Raw genomic sequence first — 23,501 nt, forward strand, 5'->3', positions numbered from 1 at the left:
CCCCCCTCCCTCCCAACAGTGCCGGGTCCTTGTGGCTACGGGAGATCGCTGCCATCTCCACGTGTGCAAATCGCTGTTGGTGGAGAGTTTGGGGAGATGGAGAGTGAGATACAGGCCGTTACTAAGCGCCTACTGTGTGCAGAGGTCCTCCGAGGCCGTCTGTATGCGGTCTGTACCTGAGCCACTTCCCCAAGTAGACCACCAGTGCCCGAAAGAGCCGATAGTGGAGTCTTACCTAGAGACACAAACGCAGCCCGCTGGGGTCATGCACGAGGGGCAAGCTTGAGGAGGAATCCCAGAGGGTCAGAGCTGGAAGGATTTCCGCAGTTAGCTGTTTCATCTCCTAACGGGACGTCAATTCCTTTTACAGCGTCCCTGGCGACTCTTTGCAATGGAAGCCTCACTTTCAAAAGACAGAAAGTCGGTTTTTGCCAAAATGCTCAGAGGGAGGAGAGATGCCCTTTATTTATCACTCCCCTGACAAAGTCTTGGGTGTCGTCTGTATCAGAGTCATGTATTGATGCATGGCATTGTGCTTCGTGATAACTTAGTCCAAACTCAGTTCACTTTTAAAATTTGTATTAATAACATTTTAACTCACCTTAATTTTTTAAAAATTTATTTACTTTTAGTTTCCAACATTCAGTTCCACAAGCCTTTGAGTTCCAAGTTTTCTCCCCCTTCTTCCCCCCCACCCCAATTCAATCCAGTATAGGTTCTACATATAACTTCACACCAAGCATTAGTTAGTTTGTAAAGAAGAATTAGAACCAATGGAATGAATAACAAGAAAGAAGAAACAGAACAAAAAAGACAGAGCAAGAAGTTGGCTCCAATCTCCATTCAGACTGTAATTCTTTCTTTGGATGTGCATAGCATTTTGCATCCTGAGTCCTCTGGAGTTGTCTTGTGGCCTTACATTGCTGAGAACAGGCCAGTCTATTAAAGTTAGTCATCACAGGTCCATTGTGTCTGTAATTGTGTATAACTCACCTTAATTTTTTTATGTATCCTTCTACCCCAAGACCTGTCCCTTTAGCAAAGATTAAAAATACACAAGGAAAGAAAGCAGTACAACTAAACCACCCAACATGTCACCTGAGTCCAGCAGCATATGCAGTGTCTCGCACCTGTATGGCCTGGGTTTTCCCTACCTGACCCCAACAAGAAAGGAGAGAGGGAGATGCATTATCCCTTCTAGGGGTTCAGGCTTGGTCATAAGAGTACATAGTATTCACTTTCATTCCCAAACTCAATAATACTCCACAGTAGTCATTTTCTCTGATATCTTTTTCTCCCCAAACAGAATTTTCTCCAGTGTTGTGGACCTCTGCTGAGATCACTGCAGTAGTCTGGGTGTGGCATTGATTAGACTGGTTTATATACCTATGGCACCTGTGGGCCCAGCCTAGGGCAAGGATTCTTTTATAGAGAGCAGAAGCAACTCTGCTAGCACTGTTTGGGAGACTTGAGTTGCAGCAGTAAATTATTTGTACCTTTTGAAAAATTTTTTCTTTACTTGGAAAACAGGGAAAACCCTATGGCTAATGTTTCCTGTTGAATGACTTGTCAAGTTACTTGTGCATCTCTTTGCAGAAGTGGCCAAATATGCTTGGAGGGGAATAGCCAAAAAACAAATGAAGCACTCATAATCATAACCCTACCAAAGCATTCTCTTCCAGCTTTCTAGAATTGGGACTTTCTAATGCCATAAACAGCATCACCCTTCTTTCTTACTCATTTTCCTTTGATCAGAAAGTTTGAAAGGAAAATCCAAAGCCAGTGAGACACTTGACATTTCCTGTTAACTTACTGGAGACTAGTAGGGAAAGCCCACTCACTAATGGGGTACTTTGGAATTGGATCCATAAGACAAGACACCTGGTGTGGTACTTATTTGACCTGGGATCAATAATTTTTCCTCTCTGGACTTCAGTTTCCTTGTTAGTAAAATGGGGATGGTGATGAACAAGATGATCACTATAAAATTCCTTCTCAATGTTACATTGGAATCTTCTTCAATGTATATATTTATTGATTGACTTCCTTCTCTTAGTTCTGTTAGCATGAAGAAGCATCCATTCTTAGATATAGAAACCTGTTTGTGGAAAATCGAGTCTTTTAATCACTTCTAAAATCCTTAAACTGTATCTTTTCTCTTTTCAGATACCCTGTTCCAGTTGAAGGTATGTACTGAAAGAACTTTGGCTCCTTATTCTTGGCCTATAATTAGTAAATATTCATAATGTGTCACATACTAGAAAAACCTCAAATGACTTGTAGCCCTGATGATAAGTTTGTATATGATTATTTGGCAAAGTTATGCTGCTGACAAGAAGGGATTCTTAGTTGACTTGATGGCTTATTAATTGCTTTTCTTGTCTGGAGCTGAGCAAAAGCAGGTCAGCTTGACTCCCCCAGAGAAGATTGAACATCTTATCTTTAAGAAACACAACTTGAATGCTATACTTATCCCTTCTCTTGCCTCTCAGCTTCTAAAAGGCAGCCTCAAATCCATTAATATCACATCTGAAGGAGATTTTATGAAAGTAGAACCTTTTCCTTCCACCTGAGTTTTGGCTTTCTTAGTTAAACCAGAGTAGTTTTCTACTGGTATTTACTTTTTGTCTCCCCCTGATTATATGCCAATCAGGCCATCTGGAGGTCATCTCCATCTTCTCTGCATTATTTTGGGCTAAAACTTACTGGAGATTTTACTGAATGAGAACTCCTGATCAGCTAAGGTACTCTCAGACATACAGTGTGGTTTTTGGATTAGAAAACAGATAAGAAGAAAGGATAGGAAACAATAGCAAGACAAATCTCTGTCCCTTCTTTGTTCCTTCATCTTATCCAAGCATTTGCTGCCACTGGCCCTAGATTCAAGCAGCTGTGCAGCTAGTTTGGCTGCCCACAGATTAATGAAAATTCTGAGGTTACATCCATATTGGTCAGGGTTAATGACATCTTGTGTGATCAGTTTACCATCACCTTCCTAAGGATTGAGGTGTAGTGTCCTGTCCTGCGGGACCAAGTTATTCGTGGGGCCGAGGAGGACCCAGCCTGCAAAGGAATGGGTGGGAAAGAAGGAGTGAGACCAAGAGAGTTTGTTTTAAGGTCTGAAGGTCTGATGATCAGATCAGATCTTTATTGCTGGTAAACAGGACTTATATACTCTTTGAAGAAGTGGGCGGGGAGAGGAATTCTTGTAAACAAACGTTGAAACATTTGGCATGGTACTCGGGGGTGTGGCTTTCTGGGGGGGGGGAGGGTGCCTGGCCTGAAGGCCTTCGCTCCCAACATGTCCCCCTTTTTTCTCTAATGACCGGTGAAAGGCCTGTCTTAGGCTATGAGGCCTGCATCCACGTCCAGCGGACCTGGCAGTGCCCCTGTCTTAGGCTATGCGGGTGGCCCCTGCCCCTGGCATCTTAAAAGAACATTCCAGAGACAGACGCACAATAATCCCGTCTTTGGGTACATCTGCAGCAAGGTCTGTTGTTTCTGGCTCGTGGTAGCCCCACTGTTCCCGTCATTGGCTCTTTCACAGCGTTGGTCAAAACCTTATGATCTACGAAAACATTTCCACACCCTCGAGTACCATGGATCGGCATCTGCACCAGCAAGAGTAGAAAATTGAAGGTCTTCGAGGATGGTCGTAGAAGGAAGGTCATCACAAGACCCACCGGAGTTAAGCCGATGATAGTGAACAGCAATGGGTTTCCTAAGAGCCGAGTCAATCTGTGATTTAACAGAAGTGGTTAGTTTGTTGAAGGCCTAGGGCCCAAAGGAAAGGAGCAATAGAATCCCCACGAGGGGTCCCAAAAGAGTGGGGAGCAAGGTAGTCAGCCAGGGGGATGTAGAGAACCAGTTTTGATACCAGGATTCCTTCTGATCCCTTTCCCTCTTTCTGTTCTCTAAACTTTCTTTAACCCTTTTTAAACTATCTTCTACAAGGCCAAGCTTGTTAGTATAGAAACAGCATTCTTCTTTTAGAGCAGCGCAAAGGCCGCCTTGCTGTAAAAAAAGGAGATCTAGGCCTCGCCTATTTTGCAAGACCACCTCGGCCAAGGAGGCCACAGAGTCTTTAAGATTTTCAAGGCCTGTTTGGAGTTCCTGGAGGTCCCTATCAATAGTTGCACTAAGCTGAGCATATTGCATATTTGAATTGACCAAGGAGGCAATCCCGGTTCCAGTGCCAATGGACCCAAGACCTATGAGGACAGCCAAAGTAAGTGCGGTCAGGGGTTCTCTTTTAGTTCTACTGTGTGGATTGGAGCCTCGTTCCCAGAACCGGAGGAATTCGTCTGGGTAGTGGACAGGGAGGTGAGGAAGAAGGGAAACCTCCACACAGTAATCTTTATTTTTCAAAAAGGAGGTCGTAATCACAAAGGTGGTAAGTCCAGAGGAACAGGCAAGATAGGAATTATTTGGTGCTGCAATATATTGAAATGAGGCATTAACTATAATGGAATGATTGCAAACCTGTTCAAGTTGCCTGGGAGGGAGCATAAGTGGTCCCAAGAGACACAGGCCGAGGCCAGAAATGCGACTGAGGGTAAGGCCATGTTTATCCTTTGTTCCCCAGCGCAGGGAAGAAGTGTCATTAGTAAAGGTAAGGTTCCCAAAATGGGCAATTCCTTCATAAAAGGGGGAGCTGAGGAATAACAAACCCAACAGTCTTCTAGGGAATGGTTAGTCATTTTGCTAATTGCATATACAGAGGCGTTAACCAAAGAAAGAATAAGTTCAGCGGAGGAAGGGGGTCCATTGGGAAGTGTGGGCCGAAAGGGTTCACTTACTGGTGCTCTAGGTGTAGGGGAAATGGGCAGGGGATTAGGCTTGATTCTGTGCCCCTGAGAAGATCCCGAGTGAAGCTCAGTTTTGGGACCAACAGCCACAGGCTTATTTTGGTTAGGGATGCTCTTACGGAGCTTGATGGTAAAAGTCAAACCATCATCATACCGTTCTTTGTAAAGCCGAAGTCCCCAAGACACACCCCGGTCCCAGTGAGTATATTTTTTACCGGGTTCTGTAAATTGGATGCGCAGGGGATGGCACCACCCTGAGCACTCCTGTATGGTTGTCCAACCCGGAGTCCCGGTGCCCTGATGTGTATAATTGGCTTTGACCGTAATAAAATCCCATGAGGAGGAGGGATGCCAGTAGGTGTCCCCAGTGGTTTTGCAGCCCCAGCTGTGGCAATAGTAATCTTTCAAGCCTCCGCACTTGTAGTTCAGGGCGCGATTTCTATGTTAACCGGGACAGACATAAAAGGGAAGTGCTCTTAACATACTCCTTTGGCTAACTGAGCCACAGCCTCCCCATGGGTCAAGGCCCCATCTCCCAGGAGGGGAGGGAGACAAGGGGGCTTGCTGTTGGTTGCTATACCCTTCCAAATCCCAGTTGGCTGGTGCCCCTAAAGCTAGTTTGCAAAGATCAGGGTATAGGGTAGGCCACCAGTCTTCAGATATTATTTTTGACTCACTCCACACTGTATCACCTGCTCCATTTATTACCAGCCAGGTATGGTTGAGAAGTGCCAGGGATGGCCCCGAAGATGACAAACAGGCAAAGGATCATTGTGATGTCTGGCAGGCTCGTCTGGTTCATGACGTCTCCTGAAACAAAGCACAGTTAGAAGACTTCTCAGGGAGATCCCTGGGCGAGTTGTGAAGTTTTATCAGGTGCTCTGGAAGCCATCAGGCGTTTTGTGCTTGTGTATCATAGACGCAGGCATGTCCTTTGCCCCAGATAAGGACCGGGTCGGGGCCTTGCCATTTATTGGACAGTGGATCTTTCCACATGGTCTGTGCATAAGTGCTTGCCGTGGATGAATGCCAGAGGCGGTCGGCAGCGGTTTTGCCATTAGCGTCATAAGTGAGGAAATTCAAAACAAACATTGCATGGTTTTGGAGGGTCTTAAAATTCGCTGCTCTGGGGTATAACATCCCCCCCTGATTGTAATTTTAAGATCATATTTTTTAATGTTTGATGAGCTCTTTCAACTATGCCTTGAGGGTTATATGGGATGCATGTGATGTGCTTAATCCCCATTTGGGCGCAGAACTGTCGGAAAGCAATGCTAGTGTAACCAGGCCCATTATCAGTTTTGATAGTTTGGGGCTGTGGGAGGACCGCTAGGGAGGCAAGAATGTGATAAATCACATGTTTAGAAGCTTCGCCAGTTTGGAGGGATGCAAAGAGGAAGCCGCTAAAGGTGTCAATGGAGACATGAACATATTTCAATTTACCAAAAGGTGGATAATGCCATATTCCCCCGGGCATTAACCCCCGGGGATTTACTCCCAAATGAGGTTCAGGTAGGAGGGTCAGGCAGCCCTTGCACTGACGCACTATTTGTCGTGCTTGTTCATGAGTGATGGAGTATCGCAACCTAAGGGTTTGTGCATTAAGATGGTGCAAGGCATGGGCTTTTTGTGCAGCGGAAAGAGGGGAGTCGGTGAGAGCAACGGCCACCAGTTGAGTGGCTTGATCGACTTCATCATTTCCTTCTGCCAATGGACCGGGCAGGCCTGAATGGGCCCAGACGTGACCAATGAAAAAAGGGGCAATTCGGGCAAGAATAAGGTGTTGAAGTTCTGCAAATAAGGGAGAGGCATTAGTCGAAGGGCGAATGAAAGGAACTGTTTCCAGAAGGGGGACAGAGTGTGCTATATAAGCACTATCAGTATACAAATTAAAAGGCTCTTGCAAGAGCTCAAAGACCTTAATAATGGCTACAAGCTCAACTAATTGTGCAGATAAAAAATGGGTATTAAAGCGGGATACCTGACCATCAATGCTAAATGCAGCAACACCCGTGGAGGAGCCGTCGGTAAAAACCAAACGGGCTCCTTGAATTGGTGTTGTTTTTGTTCCTGTGGGGAAAACCACAGGCGTCCTTTGCCGAAAATGAATCAATTCTATTTGAAGGAAAATGATTATCAATAGTGCCATGAAAGGAAATAGAACTAATTGCCCAATCATCATCATTCTTAACGAGCCACTGTACTTGTGTAGCAGTATAGGGGGATACAATATGATCGGGGTCTTTACCAAAAAGTTTTAAGGCAGCCCCCCTGCCAAGGCGCAAGAGGGTAGCAACCAAATGGGGATAGGTGGGTAAAATCTTAGAGGGGGATGTGGGCAAATGGATCCAAAAAGTGGCTCTCGTTGCCAAAGCAATCCTGTGGGCGCAAAGGGGGTGGGAAATATGAGGAGCCAAAAGGGTTGTAGGGGTGCATAATACCCTATGCGCTGATCACAAATGGCGCGTTCAACCATAATAAGAGCTTTGCGCGCCTCAGGAGTAAGGTGGTGGGGGGAGGATGGGTCAGAGTCCCCTTTCAAAATGTCAAACAGGGGCCTTAACTCCCCTGTAGTGAGTTTCAAATAAGGTCTCAGCCAGTTGATATCTCCAAGGAGCCTCTGGAAGTCATTAAGTGTGTGAAGGCAGTCTACCCTTAATTGGAGTTTTTGTGAAAGGACATGATTAGTGAGGAGCTCAAAACCCAAAAACAACTGGGGAGGCTGAGTTTGGATCTTTTCAGGGGAAATTAAGAGCCCGCGGGACTGTAGAGCCACAATGAGCGATTGACAGATTTTGGACAGGTGCAGCTCATCAGGTCCTGCTAGGAGGATGTCGTCCATATAGTGGATAATATAAATCTCCAAGTGGCGCAACCGGAATGGATCTGTAGTCTGGGCCACAAATTTCTGGCAAAGAGTAGGGCTGTTGGCCATGCCTTGGGGGAGGACCCTCCATTGGAAATGGGGAGAAGGGCCCACACAATTAACTATAGGGAGGCTAAAGGCAAAACGTTTGCAATCATCAGGATGTAAGGGGATGGAAAAGAAACAATCCTTTAAATCAATAATGATCTTAGAAAATCCTTTCGGAGTGGCTACAGGGGAGGGGAGCCCCGGTTGAAGTGCTCCCATAGGGATCATGGTTTTATTAACTGCCCTAAGATCATGCAGTAAGCGCCACTTTCCTGAACGCTTTTGTATAACAAAAATGGGGGTATTCCAAGGTGATGTGGAGGGTTCAGTGTGCCCCGCAGCCAGTTGTTCCTGCAGTAATTCCACAGCTGCAGCTAGCTTTGTTATGGATAAGGGCCACTGGTCGATCCAGACGGGAAGGTCATCTTTCCAGGTAATTTTGTCTGCCTGGTGTGCAGGGGGACCAGTGGCCCTTACGAAAAATGGTTGTGGAAGCCCAAGCCTGCACGACCCACCTTAGGGGCAGTTGATACGGGGGTCAAGCGTCCCTGTTTGTTTTTTCCAAGACCTTGTCCTGGAAGGAATCCCTGGGAGAGCATCTGCTGGGCCAAAATCGCATTGGGGCTGCACATAATGACTCCCATCTGAGAAAGGATGTCCCTACCCCAGAGATTAACAGGCAGTCCGGGGACCACAAACGGCCGGACAGTACCAGCATTTCCTTCATTATCCTTCCAGGGTAGCCATTGGGAGCTTTGGAGGGTGTTTCTGGACTGACCAATGCCTTATAAGTGGGTTATGGAGGCCTGCAAGGGCCAAGCAGTGGGCCAGGCTTCTTGTGACAAAACGGTAGAGTCGGCCCCAGAATCTAGAATACCCTCAAAAATCCTACCCTGTATTGTGAGCTTAAGAGTAGGGCGTTCTTGAGAGATGGCCTGGACCCAGTACAGGTCGGATGATCCGGGCGGGGATACTCTGCGCCTTTTGACAAGGGCAGGGTAAGCAGTATCCAGGGGGAGCGGCAAGGCCTGGGCCAAGCATTGTCCTTTATCAATCGAGATGGGGCCATAGGGGGCGGTAGCAAGCAGCTGAATCTCCCCGGTATAGTCATTATCAACCAGGGAGGGGTGAATCATCAGGCCAGCAAGGGTGGAGGACGCGCAGCCCATAATAAAGAAATAAGAATTCGGTGGGGGAGGGCCAAAGACACCTGAAGGAATGGTCTGCACCCCATCCTCCGGATTCAATGTTGTGGGGGAGGCGGCACATAGGTCCACCCCTGCACTTCCTGTTGTTGCGTGGCAAAGGGGGGGTGCTGGGCAGACGGGCTGTTCCCCGAGGCTCGTACAAAGGGAATGGGTTGAGGGGCCCGGGGCTGGCCCCTCCGTCCGTTTCCCAGATGGGAGAGTGAGGGTTGGCCGTCCACGTCAGTGGCAGACCGACAGGTATTGGCCCAATGTTTCCCCTTACGACAACGAGGGCAAACAGTGGAGGGTTGATTTAGCTGTTTTGGAGGGCCTGCAGAGGGTGGGGTGTTCCCAGGGCATTGGCGGGCAAAATGACCGGGTTGGCCGCACCGGAAACAATGTCTAGGAGGCCCGCCTACTTGGAATGCTGCTCCTATAGCTAAATGCACGGCATGTGACATTTTGGATGCAAGGGGATCTATATCATGGCACAAACGAACCATTTCATCAAGGGATTTATCTCTTCATTTGCTGCGTAGTACAGCTCGGCAGGCATTATTAGCATTCTCATAAGCTAAGCGCTTAACAAGTTGGTCCTTAGCAGCCTCTTGCCCCAGGGTCCTCTCAGTGGCTTCTAATAGGTGGCTGACATATTCAGAAAAATCTTCCTGCCCTCCCTGAACGATCTTATTAAGGGGGGCAAAGGGGGAGCCAGTGTTGGGCAGGGATCGCCAAGCGGCGAGGGCTGCGTTGGCGGTCTGGGCCAAAAGCCCCACAGGGAAACGCCGCTGTAGGTCTTCTGCCGCATATTTCCCTTGTCCACTAAGTTTCTCATAAGTCCAGTTCGCAGAAGGCGAACGTGGAGATTTCAAGTTAGCAGCGGCAGCAGACTGGCAGCGATCGAAAAAATCTGCCTTCCAGGTTAGGAATTGCCCGCGTGAAAGGACTGCTTGAACTACGCAGACCCATTCTCCGGGGAGCATATGGCCTCCACGGGACATGGCCTCAAGGGCTGAGAGTGTGAAAGGCACATTAGGTCCATAAGATTTGACTATGGTATTCAGATCCTTTAAGGTCTTAAAATTTAATTTACGGAACCCTGCAGGGGGAGCGCCTTGTGCCGCATGAGTCTCATCGTCACTTTCGTTTTCACTCTCATTCTCCCCCTCACTATCCGATTCCCCCTGCGAGTCATCAGTAGTGGAGGGCTTTACGGCAGAAGTGGAGGGGCCATCGGAAGGGGGGGGGGCGGACTTATCGGAGCGGGTTACTACAGGAAAGGTTAACCTTACATCTTTGGTTTTAGGGGAGGGTCCCTTCTGGCGGGGAGTGAACAAACTGCTTCTGGAGGTCAAGGACCTCCCGAAGTTCATTAACCTGGGTGGAAAGCTGATTTCTAGCTTCTATGAGGGTGGCAGGGGATAAGCCAGGCGAAAGAAGGGCAGGTGCACAAGTCTGAACCACATGAGGAGGAGAAATTTGATGGGGGCTTATGTTGAGGAGAGGTCCAAGGGGCCCATCAGGGTCATTATAACGAGCTGCGTCATCCTCCAAGGTTGCCGCATCTCCAGGGTCTAAAATATCACTGCTGGATTTTTTTGCAAATATTGGAAAGTTAAGGGAGTCGGCCATAGGTGGCTCCTCCTTGGGAAGGGGGGGATAGAGGGGTTGTCTTGGGGCTATGGGCATGTCTATTACCACCGACGGGGGCGAGAGGGCTCTTTGCCGGCGGGGGGGCAAGGAGGCTGAGGAGGCTTCTCGGGACAGGGGGCGGAGGCAGAACTCCGCCACTGACAGTAATTGTTGGTTATTTGGGTCCTTGTGGGCTACTTCTACAATATCTCTAATGAGACCCCAATAAGAGAAGACAGTCACAGGGACCGCCTCCGGACCTTCTGTTTGCAATTTTTTATTTAGATCCCTGCCAACTTTCTGCCACTTGCCAGGGTGAATCTCTGGCCCATTTATAATGAACCAAGGGCAAACATCATCCACAAATAAAAAAAACTTAACTAAATCTTTTTTCTTAACTTTAACTCCTCTTTCCCTGAGTAATGATTTAAGGTCCTTTATAAAGACCTGTTCCTTAGATAATTTCTGACCCATGAGTGTGGGACTGACGAATTCAACTTGTTCAACTTACCGAGGACGGGGGCTCTTAGGCAGCCGGGGGGTTCTTCACCGAAAAAGAAGGGGTCGCGACGACTTCTCTGCTAGGCACTGGTCCGTCTGGTGAGGGTCCGTGCCTCGTGCCCCACGTTGGGCGCCACTTGTCCTATCCTGAGGGACCAAGTTATTCGTGGGGCCGAGGAGGACCCAGCCTGCAAAGGAATGGGTGGGAAAGAAGGAGCGAGACCAAGAGAGTTTGTTTGAAGGTCTGAAGGTATGATGATCAGATCAGATCTTTATTGCTGGTAAACAGGACTTATATACTCTTTGAAGAAGTGGGCGGGGAGAGGAATTCTTGTAAACAAACGTTGAAACATTTTGTGGTTAGGACACCTGGTGCCGAAACACTCTGTGGTCAGCAGATTCACGTGGCATGGTGGGGGGGGGGGGGGGGGGTGCCTGGCCTGAAGGCCTTCGCTCCCAACAGTGTAGGCCTAGATTTTATAGTTATGCACACACTTAAAACAAGCAAGGCATCAAGCATTTATTACATGCTTACTCTGCTCCATGCAATGTGGTGAACAACTTAGAAACTAGTGTAAGATTATGTATCTGGCCTTCTGGGATACTTTTCTAGCAAGGCCATTAGCATCATTCTTGATACAAGTTTTGAGATACTTATCTGGGAGTTTCCATATTGTTGAAGACTATATTCTAAAAACATACACACCATAAGCTGAGATTGGTCATGAACCATTTAAAAACAATTAGCCTCTGAAAATGTGTCCCTCAAAAAGGGTCACACCTTGAGTGGTGCTGTTGTGTACCCTACCAAGCAGGAATGGAAAGTGTATAGGATTTCCAAGAATGAGGTCTGGGCCCCTTTTTTTAGCTTTATCAATAAGTTATCACCTTGAGGGAAATATTTTATCTCTCTGGCCCTCAGTTTCCCTATTTCTTTTTTTTTTTTTTTTTGTATTTTTGGGAGGGGGGGAAGGCAGGGCAATTGGGGTTAAATGACTTGCCCAAGGTCACACAGCTTGTAAGTGTTAAGTGTCTGAGGCTGGATTTGAACTCAGGTCCTCCTGACTCCAGGGCTGGCACCCTTCTACTCACCACACCACCTAGTTGCCTCAGTTTCCCCATTTCTTAAATGAGGGGATTGTAGAAGATGATTTCTAAGGATCTTTCCTCTTTTAATCTATGAAGAACTAATGACTGGCTTTATTGAAGATGAGAATAGAGAGGAAATACTACATATAGCATAGAAGCCCAGAGCAAATCCCCTTCCTTACTCCCCAACATTTTCACTGTTGAAATCTGATTAAAATGAACATCAAGTACAACCTTGATCAGCAGAGGACAAAGAGCATAATATGAGAAAACGGGAGTGAAGTGTTGCAAGGGAAAAGAAATAGTCAGAGGGACAATGTCAGAAAAGGACAGCTTGCCACCTGAGAGGGATGTGTGGAAAGTAGTTTGTTGCTAAGCAACCAGCCATGGCTAGTCCCATCAGATTTGTCTTTGGAGGTAGTGGAAGGAAGCTGTGTCTGTCTGTCTGTGTATTCTGAGGGTGGAGTTTATTGATTTTCATGAGTCTCAGGTCTTTTTTTAAACCATCAACTGGCAGTAGCTGGAACTTGATGCTGTCTTTAGTACCTGCCCAGTTCTGTTAATCCTTTGTAAGCAGTTCAAGGCTCTCAGTTTCTAGGAAGGGGCAGTGCCAGAGGGAAGGTTCTTCATAGAAGTTCTTTGGATTATCATTTTTGTATGTTGACAGCTGCTGTTAAGGTATCAGAAAGCTTTAGTGTAAAGCCCTAGTAGGTGTTAGCTGTTTTAAGGAGTATTTCTTTTCCTAAAGAACAATTTGTCAACATTCCTTTTGATGAGCTTCTTTTCTATTAATTGGATTAGGAATTGAAAACCAGGAAATTGACTTTATTATTTAATAGAACTAGCATGTATTATTTACAAAGGTGGCTAAACCTATGACATTGGTTCCACCAAGTGGCAGCCATAGTGGATACCATCCTACTTTTCCCCACTGTGTCCAAAGATTTCATTTTGTTCTTTATTTAAAATGAAATTATATGAAAAGATAAAAATTTATATTACATCTAACCTCTAATTTCTACTGTATTTATTCTGTTTTGTAGTTGACTCTATTCCACACTTTGTTAGGCCTTATTTCTCAGTTCTGGAATTAAGCTCAAGAATGTAGTCACCCCTCCCTGGGTGGTTTCAAGGTATAGGTATAGGTCAAAGGGAATGTTGTCACTCATGCATTTAGCTGCTGGGATGTCAGCTTGTTATCTGTAAGCCCCAACCAGCTTAACCTGGTGCCATCCCCCCAAAAGACAAGTTGTCGGTCCTTGCTTCTCCTTGTGCAATTAGGGGAGATTTGATCTCAGAGATCAAACTGGGTGGTTCAGGTGTCCTAGAGGCAGATGAGTCCCATAAAACAATTAACATTCCTTAATTGTCAGAGAGGGGGTGTGATTATCCACATCTAATACCAACCCATTTCCCCCAGTATAGCCAATAGAAATGTTCCCCCACTACCCAGACCCCTCTCCTCTTTCCTGCATGTCATTAAAAATTATTTCCCTCCCCCCTTTCTCATTGGCTTAGTGAAGTGATCAGTCTGACCTGCTTTGTTAACAGTTATATGTGTCATTGTTAATAAACTGATTATGCTAATATTTGGAGAATGTACTTCAGTTTACCTTTACTGCATTTACCTGCCACAATTATTTATTTTTAGGGTTTTTAAAATTTTGAGTTTTCCAGATTCTCTCCCTCCCACCCATTCCTCCCTCACCCACTGAGAAGGCAAAAAGTACGATATCAACTATACATGTGAAATCATGCAAAACTTGTTTCTGCGTTAGCCGTATCACACAGACACACACACACACACACACACACAACCCCAGAACATTATACTTCATTTTACACTCAGAGTTCATCAGTTCTCTCCAGGTGGATAGCATTTTTTCGTCACGAGACCTTTGGACATAGATCATTGTCTTGATCAGAGTAGTCAAGACTTTCACTGTTGATCATCATTATAACAATGCTGTTACTGTTCACAGTTATCTCCCAGCTCTTCTCACTTCACTTTGTATCAGTTCATATAGCTCTTGCCATGTTTTTCTGACCCACCCCCCATCATTTCATAGCACAATAGTACTCCATCACAGTCCTATGCCTTATTTAGCCATTAGCCAATTGATCCAAAAGCATCCCCTCAATTTCTACTACAATTTGCCACCACGAAGGAGCTGTTATAAATATTTTTGTACATATAGGTCCTTTTTGCTTTTTTTTCTTGTTTGTTTTGTTTTAATTTTTTGTTTTTTGGAGGGGGGAAGGTAGGGCATTTGGGGTTAAGTAACTTGCCTAAGGTCACATGGCTAGTTTTGTGTTAAGTGTCTAAGACCAGATTTGAACTCAGGTCCTCCTGACTCCAGGGCCAGTGCTCTATTCACTGTGCCACCTAGCTGCCCCTTCTTGTTTGTTTTGATCTCTTTGGGGTATAGACCTTGTAGTGGTGTTGCTAGAACAAAGGTTTTGTAGTCCTTTAGGCATAATTCCAGATTGTTCTTCAGAATGATTATGGTTGTACCAGTTCATTGCTCTACCAACAATTAATGTAACTGTTTTTCCATCATTCGCTCTAGCATTTTTCGTTTCTGATAGTCGTGAGGTGGTATTTAATTTGTCTTTCACTAATCAGTAGTGATTTTGATAATTTTTTCTTTTTACAACATAGTGCCATCCTATACTCGGATGAAGAGCTCTTGTACAGAATCTCGCTTGCATTTATTCTTTTTTATAAGTGGAAAACCCTTTAACAGTTTTAGAAAGTTTTGAGTATGAATTGTTTCTCATAATTTTTTCCTCCCACAATAGAGAGTTAAGTTTGAGAGTTAATGGATAGAATAAATCTAAGAAAACCATTTATTGCTCTGATTTTCCAAATTTAACAGAAGTTCTGTATTTCCTTTATATTCTGAGAACTTCTGTCACAGCAAGTTCTTCAAGGTCATTAGGCAGGACATTAGGCAGACCTTTCCTTAGCTTGGAAGGGGATGTGACTAATAATTTGATAGTTTGAAAGAGAAAATGTAGGAATCACAGCTCCTGGTAACCTGACTGGTACCACCATAGAAGGAAAAATCCCACATCTGCAGGAAGCTGGCCTCATCCTTTAAAAAGTCTAGCACATGTTTGTGACTTGATAAATGGTAAGTAACAAGGGTATCCTAAATCACCTAACAAGACTGAGGGCTGTAAGGCCAGGACTGACTCAGATTGCTTTTTGGGACTCTTTGATCTGTATGAAGAGAGACTTAATAAAACTTGAAAGAGCGCTCTGCCACATTTTCTCCACTACTGCTTAGTACATTTTAAAATTTCTTTTCAGTTTACAGCAAAACAGTTGGAGAAGTTGGCCAAGAAGGCTGAGAAGGACTCTAAGGCTGAGCAAGCCAAAGTCAAGAAGGTGAGGTAACTGGCAGCTCTGCTGAGTGTTGTGATTTTACGGTAAAAAAATCTTCTCTCTGATCACATACTTGTGGTAATGCCCATGTTGGGAATATCAAGGCCTCTAGAATCTTATCGATCTGCCTACCTATCTTGTCAGTTGGTCTGTCTGTCTGGCTGGCTGCCTGCCTGCCTGCCTACCTGCCTACCTACCTACCTACCTACCTGCCTACCTGCCTGCCTACCTACCTACCTGCCCATTGCTTTTATTAAGTGCTTACTTAAGCAGGCACTGTGCAAGAAGTTTGATGAGCACCCTCCTTCTTTCTCTTTGCCCTATTTCTGTCCCTCCTCCTTTTTGGTTAGGCCTTTTTTTTTTTTTTAAAGCAATTGGGATCAAGTAACTTGCTCAAGGTTACACAGCCAGGTGTTTCTGGGTGGGTGCTAAATGTCTGCCCAGATTTGATCCCCAGGTCATCCCAACACTGGGGCTGGTGCTCTTACTCACTGTGCTACCTGGCTGCCCCTTGGTCAGGCTTTATTGTGAATCTGGGTAAATCTGAAAGGACTATATAAATGTGAGTTATTTATGGGGGCACTTTATTTTTTTTGCTGCTTTTTGGAGGGCAGTTGGGGTTGAGTAACTTGCCCAAAGTCACACGGCTAGTAAGTGTGTCAAGGGTCCGAGGCTGGATTTGAACTCAGGTCCTCTTGACTCCAGGGCCAGTGCTCTATTCACTGTGCTACCTAGCCACCCCATATGGGGGCACTCTTAACTTTTTTTCTTGTAATAATGGAAAGCTTGTGACTAGCATGCAGATGAGGCCCACTAAAGAAGTGCAGAATTAGCAAAAAGGAATGCATCCAAAGAAATTTACATGGTGAAATCTTCATAAGTCTGGAATATTTTAAACTGTCATTAAGATTAGTTTATAGGGGTGACCAGGTAGCACAGCGATTAAGAGCACTGGCTCCAGTGTTGGGATGACCTGGAGATCGAATCCCGGGCTCAGATACTCAGCACCACACCCAGAAATAACTGGCCGTGTAACCTTGAGCAAGTTACTTAACCCCGATTGCTTTAAAAAAAAATTTAGTTTATAGCTTGGATCCATGAAAGGGTGGGCATCTTTTACAAATTACATTTTAGATGAAAAATAAATATTGGGAGATTGAAAGAAGTTAGAAGAAAATTTTGCAAATACAAATCCAACCAGTTGGTTTCAGTTAATATTTCCATTTGTCATTACAGGCTCTTCAGCAAAAAAATGTGGAATGTGCTCGGGTCTATGCTGAGAATGCAATCCGTAAAAAGAATGAAGGTTTGAACTGGCTTCGGATGTCTTCCCGTGTGGATGCAGTGGCCTCCAAGGTTCAGACTGCCGTGACCATGAAAGGGGTAAATGACCACAGTATTCTAGCTGCTGGATTCTGTTAATGCAATGTTAGCTATTATCAAATCATCTTTTTTGCTCTAGACTTCTTTGTATTAATTTGTTCACATGTAAAACTTCTTTTAATAGCTACTGTCTAGGCATTATTTTGAGTGCTATGGGGGATATAAAAATTATGTGGGATGTGCTGCTTTATTGAAATCTTACATGTTTTTAATGCCTTCAGCCCTAATTAAGACTGGACCTCTTCTGGTGAAAAGAAATGTCTTGGGGCAGCTAGGTGGCAGTTGAATAGAGCACCTGTCCTGGAGTCAGGAGGACCTGACTTCAAATCTGGCCTCAGATACTTAACACCTACTAGCCTCATGACCTTGGGCAAGTCACTTAACCCCAGTTGCCCTGCCTTCCCCCTTCCAAAAAGCAAAACAAAAAAAAAGAAAGAAAGAAAATGTCCCTGCTCCACCAGGCCCCTGGGTTAGAGCAATATGGAGAGAGGGAAAGGCCCAGTTTGGGTCAGTGAGGACTGCACTAGCAAGACCAGAGAATCCATCATTTCCCATTTTGTGATGACATTTTCTTGGTTTTAATCTTTTCCTTTCTCTGGCTTCCTCTGTGTCCACCCATATCCTGTCTTAGGTAACTAAGAATATGGCTCAGGTGACCAAGGCCCTGGACAAAGCTCTCAGCACCATGGACCTGCAGAAGGTGTCTGCTGTGATGGACAAATTTGAGCAGCAGGTTCAGAATCTGGATGTTCACACTTCGGTAGGTGACTAGTACTGCATTCAGAGTGTCTTGTGTGTTTTTTAATGGGAGGCAGCCATGTGGAGAGGGGACAGAGGTGAGTGTTGTGGCAGAAGTACTCAGAAGCAAACCACAGTGATTTAGGTGCTGTTTTTTGTTCTTCATTCTTGAAAAGGACTGTGACACCAGGGAGATGATGCTTTGACTTGCAAGTGAATTGAATTCAAGTGAGAGAAGGCTATGCAGTGTCACCAGCCTCACTTTCTCCTCCAGAGCCATCTGGGCCCAGTGGCCAGATATAGATCAGAACTACTGGAAATGGTTCTCGAGGTAGTGGGAGACCATGGCCTTTTAAAGCTAAGGTCTTTCCCAGGTCTCAGTTTGACTGAGGCAATGTCCAGTAAGTGATTAAGGCTAGGTAAGACATGAGGTAAAGTATGGCCTTTTTTACCTAGTTCCAAAAAAAAAAAAAATCTTTCTGAGAGAGGAGAACCCTCAAGGTTTCTGACCAAAACAAACAGTTGCTATTTACCTTCCCTCCTAAGGAAGGAAAGGGAAAAGGGAAGGGAAGAGAAGGGACAATGATTCAGCAAACATTCATGAAGCACCTACTTGGGAGAGACTGTCAGGAGGCACCAGGGGATACAAAGGCAAAAAGAAAGCTGTGCCCTTGAAGAGCTTGCTCTCCTTTTGAAAGGTTTCATTAATGTAGTACAATGATATTCCAATAGGCCCCTATCATCCCATGTCCCTCTGTTCTCCCCAGCTTTGGCTGCCAGAGACCACCATCCTTTGTAATAGACAAACAGCTGAGCAAAACAAAATCCCACGGCAGCCTTTGTTTGCTGATGTCTGTTTGGACTTTGGGTGGTCATTGTGTGCCTCCTCTAGGCTCACTTTCTTCTGAGGATCTTACATTCTAGGCAGGGTCATGCCACATGTAGGCAGGTATCTGAGGACATGACTGTTAAGGACAGAAACTACTAAATGAGATGAGAGTCTTTATTTCGGAGGAGACCCTTGAACCTGAACCTTGAAGGAAATGCAGCCTGGCTGAGTTGTGGGGAGAGTGAATTCCAGGCTCATCCCTTTAGACCTAGAAAAGTCTTTGGAGGCCCTCTGGCCCAACCCCTTCATTTTATAAACTAGGGAAGGACAAAGAGTTTAAGCTACTTGTCTGAGGTTAGGTGGAATGTGTTAGGCAGGATGAGGTTCCCAGACTCCAAGACCAGCAGGGTCAGCTACAGCCTCTTTGCTGTTCTACACTAACTTTTCAAAGGCATGGAGACAAGAGGTTTAATGTCAAACTTGAGGAATGACCGATGGACCAGAGTGCCTAGAATGTAGAGTGTGATGGGGAGGGATGTGAGGGAAGTCTGGAAAGATGGATGGAGGCAGATTGGGTAAGTTTTAGATGCTACACTGAGGAATTTCTATTTTCTTATAGAGGCAGCAAGGAGCCACTGAAAATCGTTGAGGCCAGGGCTTAGTGAGATGATTAGTGAGACAGATTGGAAAGGGGAGAAACTAGGGGCAGCAGAACCAGTTAGGAAGCTGTTACAGTAGGGGACGGGCAATTTATGGTGGGAATCCTGAGACCAGAAAGGGCTTGGCTCTGAGAGATGATGATGGGAGTAGAATCAATGAGACTTGACAACTGATTGACGATGGCAAGTGAGAGCAAGGGAATAGTCAAGAATGACTTATAGATGATCAGCCTGGGTGACTGAAGAGTGGAAATAGAAATATTTTCTCTTTGAATAGAAGAGAAGTTGGAAGTTTTAGCAGGGAAGGTAGCTCCATTTTTGGATAGGTTGGCTTTGAGTTGCCAATGGGACACCCAGGTACAGCTGTCTGGAACTGAAATTTAGGACAAAATATAGATTGGGGAGTCATTTTATTGCATAAAGATAATAATTGAACCCATAAGAACTAATGAAATCAGGAGAGTAATTTGAGAAAGAGGATAGAACTTTGGTGGATATCTACATTCAGTGGGCAGGAGATGGATGATGATTTAGCAAAGAAGACTACTACCACTGGGGTGGGGGTCGGGGAGGGAGACAGACCTCAGGTCTTGACAAGATTTACTTCTGTAAAACAGCAAGCACCCTGGCACACCCAGGATGGCTGCTGTTCCAGGTTCTTTGATCTGCTTTCAAAGGAAAGACTGCTCAGAAAGGAGTTAACAATCCTAATTTTAATTACATTCACTTAGTTCGAGGTCAGCACCCTGAAAATATAAGAGAAAATATAAGCAGAGAAATCACAAAGATCAGCAGATAGGGCTCCGACTGCCTAAGCAGAGCAGTATTGCTATACACTTTACAGACATCATCCAGAGAGCACAGACATCTGAGTGGGGGCGCCCCCCACCCAAGGCTGTGTACAAACAGCTGCTCAGAGTCTTGACCAGGAAATCAAAAGGTCCTTCTCATGAGTGAATCCTCAAAGCAGAATACCAACCTCCCAGCGAATAGTTTTCAACTAATAGGCTCAGAGTCAAAAGGCATCACAATTCAGGGGACTCAGTGCCTAATTTGCTTAGTACCAAAAGGTGTGAGAGTCTTCCTACAAGCAAGCCTCCACCTAAGCAAGCTCTTTCTTAGGCAGGTTGTTCCCCCAATGGGCTTTGTGACCCAGGATGTATCACAGCTGGGCTGGAGTTCAAAGCAGCAAGATATCTGTGATTGAGCACATATGGTTATATAGGCCTATTAAGGAATAGGGAAGATCTTCCTGTTCTATTAATATTATAGTCTCTTCCTCAGAGCCTGGAGCAAAGGGATATGATTCAGTGAAGTTCTGAGAGGTAGAGTAGGCAAGGCCAGGGAGCCCCTGACATAGGTGAGCAGAGGTTGTGATCCCTCTTAGCTGCTATCCATATAGAACGAGTTTGAATGAGATGATTTTTAAGGTTAAGTGCAATAGAATCCTTTCTGTCTTTGCCAGCCTTCTTCCTTCCTGTTGCCTCAATAACGATGTTCCCCCCCCCTTCTTTAGGTGATGGAGGACTCGATGAGCTCAGCTACCACACTCACCACTCCTCAGGAACAGGTGGATAGCCTTATTGTGCAGATTGCTGAGGAAAATGGCCTGGAGGTCATGGACCAGCTTAGTCAGCTTCCTGAAGGGGCCTCTGCTGTGGGAGAGAGCTCCGTTAGGAGCCAGGAAGACCAACTCTCTCGAAGGTACACCCTCCCCATGCTAGCTAGCTCTTTGCTTCCTTGCCCTCTGTCCCCAATTCCTCAAGCCCTGTAGATCTAGGATATTCCTAGTTCTGGCACTCTGAATTATGGAATCATTTTTGTTAGGGCAACAGATCCTGGAGCTGTGCTATCGCACTGCCAGAGAGGAGAATGCTCCTAGATTTCAACTCCTAGGTTATGGATAAGCTGGGTGAGACCACTCCTCAGGCCGTATGGCCAAAGGCTCAGAAAGCTTCTACAAGACCATGTGCCATTTTAGCCATCTGGGTGAAGGATGATAGAAGTCTAAAACCATTGGCTGCAGAATAGAAATAGCAAGTCTTTTCAGAACATTGACCTTGCTCTGGGCAACTGAAGCATATATGAAAAGTGTAAGATATGTTTCCCCATCCACCTGCCTCCCATGCGGTCCATTTGGGGGGAAATACAAGCTGCTGTTGTTACCCTTTAGTATCATTAAGATCCTTTGGTAACTCTTTGTGAATTGAGTAGAAGGGAGAGAGCCCTGTATGCTGGAGTATTAGGAGAAGGCTTCATGAACAGGGGAAAGTAGATTTCTTAACATGTAACTACATCATGCCTATGTTCTTTTGTAGTATCTTGAGCACTGTGATCCTGAATTTATTGAACTGAGTGGCAATTGAATATTAATCCTTATAGAACTCAGTATTTGACCCTGTATCCTCTTCTCCACTTTGCCATTCCTTTCTGCACCCTTCCGCATATATCAAACAGCTGACTTCAGGGGGACAGGGGCCAAGTGTGAACCATTAATTGTATTTCTAGTCCTCAGATAAGCCAACTTTGCCAGGTTCCTGCCCCTACCTTATCTGGTTACCTCTTTCCAATCCAGTTCCCTGGTCAGTATTTCCTAGTATCAATTTAGGACTCATGAAATTAAGGTGTTGGTTGCAAAGATATTTTTATTTGATTAGACCCAGATATAAAGAAGAGTCTCCTCCTTTTTTTCCCAAGAAAGTGGGAATTAATCCTGCCTAAGTGACCACCTTCTCTTTCCCCAGGTTGGCAGCCTTGCGGAATTGAACTGTACCTCAGCCTGATGGACTGCTTTCCTTGCACTGATCATGCCCTGGGAAGAAGCGGGAGGGAGGCTGTGTACTCCATCCCCCCTACCCTTCCACAGCCTCTGTGAAGAGAAGCAGCCAGCTCCTCCTGTTACCCTTTGCCCTGCCAATCTCTGATTGTGTTGGGATCTACCCTTTTTTCTGGGTGCAGATCTGTGTGGGGAATGAGCTCCTATCATCCATTTGTACCTTGTTTCTATGCCAATGGGCCTCCCCCAGAGCATTGATAGGGAAGACCCCACTGCATCAACCTGGGCTTTTGTGTTGCCAGCTGTGCTCTTGGTGGAGGTCAGGCAGTGCTGTCTGGATTCTGACGTCTCCGAAGGAATCTTTCTTTTCTGTACACTTGAAGGAATGTTGACTTGATTTTAATGCAACACTACTTGGTTATCTTAGGGGCTTTAGGTGATTAGACTCTTAGGTATTGCTTCATTTCTGATGTATTGCATGTCTGGGTCCTATTCCCTTATAAAATTGAACTAGCCCCTTGAGGGGAAGGGGAATGAGCAGGGCTCATCAAGGCTAAATGCACCCAACAGATTTCCATTTTGTAGTTGGCTGGTTAAATTGGAAAGGGACTCTACAGAGGGGTATGTGTGACAGGAGACCCCATTCTTCTTGGGCAGTGACTGTATACATAAAGGGGGTTCCTTTGTCCTTGAGTTGGCTGCTGGGTGGGCCTCGGTGATTTCCAGTCCTTGCTGGTGATACAGATTGGTCATGTTGATAAGTCTGGCTTTGTGCAGATCATGAGGCCCCTTGAAAACTTCCCTCCCAGTGAGTGACCTTTGGGAAGGAACTCTCTCTCCCAGTGTTAAAGGTGTAGATTCCCTAGCTTTAATAAGGAGCTGGACTTCTTTCAATTACTTGTTCCGCTGCTTCATCAAATGGATTCCTTCAGGGAATAGATAGCTCAGCATTTGAGGGAGAACAGTTGATTTCTGTGTTCTTAAGGACTAGTCTGTTCTTGGGGGCAGGTAGGAGGAAACAGAGGAATAGTGGTAATCCCTAATAGACAAGGTATCCCAGAAGTCTTAGTACCATTTTAAGCTGTTGGGCTTAGATCAGCCTGTTTTGCCAGGTTCTTGCCCCATTTGCAATCCAACAGCTTTAAGCAATTAAGACTTAAAATGGCTGTAGGACTTTTGGGACATCATCTATATAAGCCTTATTATTCCTGGGTGATATTTTCCTAGGGAGTTCTGCTGTAGTCCCCGAAGATACAGCTGTGGGGTTTTTAATCATTTTTTAATCCCCTTTCAGTTTCTTAGAAGTGTTTGTGGTTTACATTCCTACTTTACCAAAAATTGGGTTATTAAATTGATTCATAACTGGAATCTCTGCCATAGGATTGGTAGCTAATGATGACATGTTTGCATGGCCCCATTCTTCCTCTGCAGAACAAGGACAGCTCATGAGCTGAGAGCTCAGCCTGGGTGCCTCAGGACAGCATTGCCATCTATCTCTGGGAGGCTCCTAGCGCCTTCCTGGTGTGTGTGCCACTTTGTTTATTTCTTTTTTTCTTCCTTTTATTGCAAATATGATTCCTACCCCCTCCCCCAC

At 45.4% G+C, this 23,501-nt stretch overlaps 1 protein-coding gene across 1 annotated transcript in view; it reads left to right on the forward strand.

The window, feature by feature from the left end:
• The window catches only part of CHMP1A (charged multivesicular body protein 1A), a 24,135-nt gene extending 658 nt beyond the window's left edge, over window positions 1-23,477 (forward strand). The window contains exons 2-7 of the mRNA XM_069085522.1: window positions 2,167-2,186; window positions 15,448-15,525; window positions 16,759-16,905; window positions 17,537-17,665; window positions 20,648-20,835; window positions 21,876-23,477. Of these exons, the coding sequence (XP_068941623.1) occupies window positions 2,167-2,186; window positions 15,448-15,525; window positions 16,759-16,905; window positions 17,537-17,665; window positions 20,648-20,835; window positions 21,876-21,897 (584 nt within the window). The 3' untranslated portion in view covers window positions 21,898-23,477. The remainder of the gene's footprint in view (window positions 1-2,166; window positions 2,187-15,447; window positions 15,526-16,758; window positions 16,906-17,536; window positions 17,666-20,647; window positions 20,836-21,875) is intronic.
• The last annotated feature ends 24 nt before the right edge of the window (window positions 23,478-23,501 follow it).

This window comes from Petaurus breviceps, unplaced genomic scaffold (genome assembly GCF_028583685.1).
Source record: "Petaurus breviceps papuanus isolate PSGF00001 unplaced genomic scaffold, PetGlider_PUasm1.0 176, whole genome shotgun sequence".
Classification (NCBI taxonomy): Eukaryota; Metazoa; Chordata; class Mammalia; order Diprotodontia; family Petauridae; genus Petaurus; species Petaurus breviceps.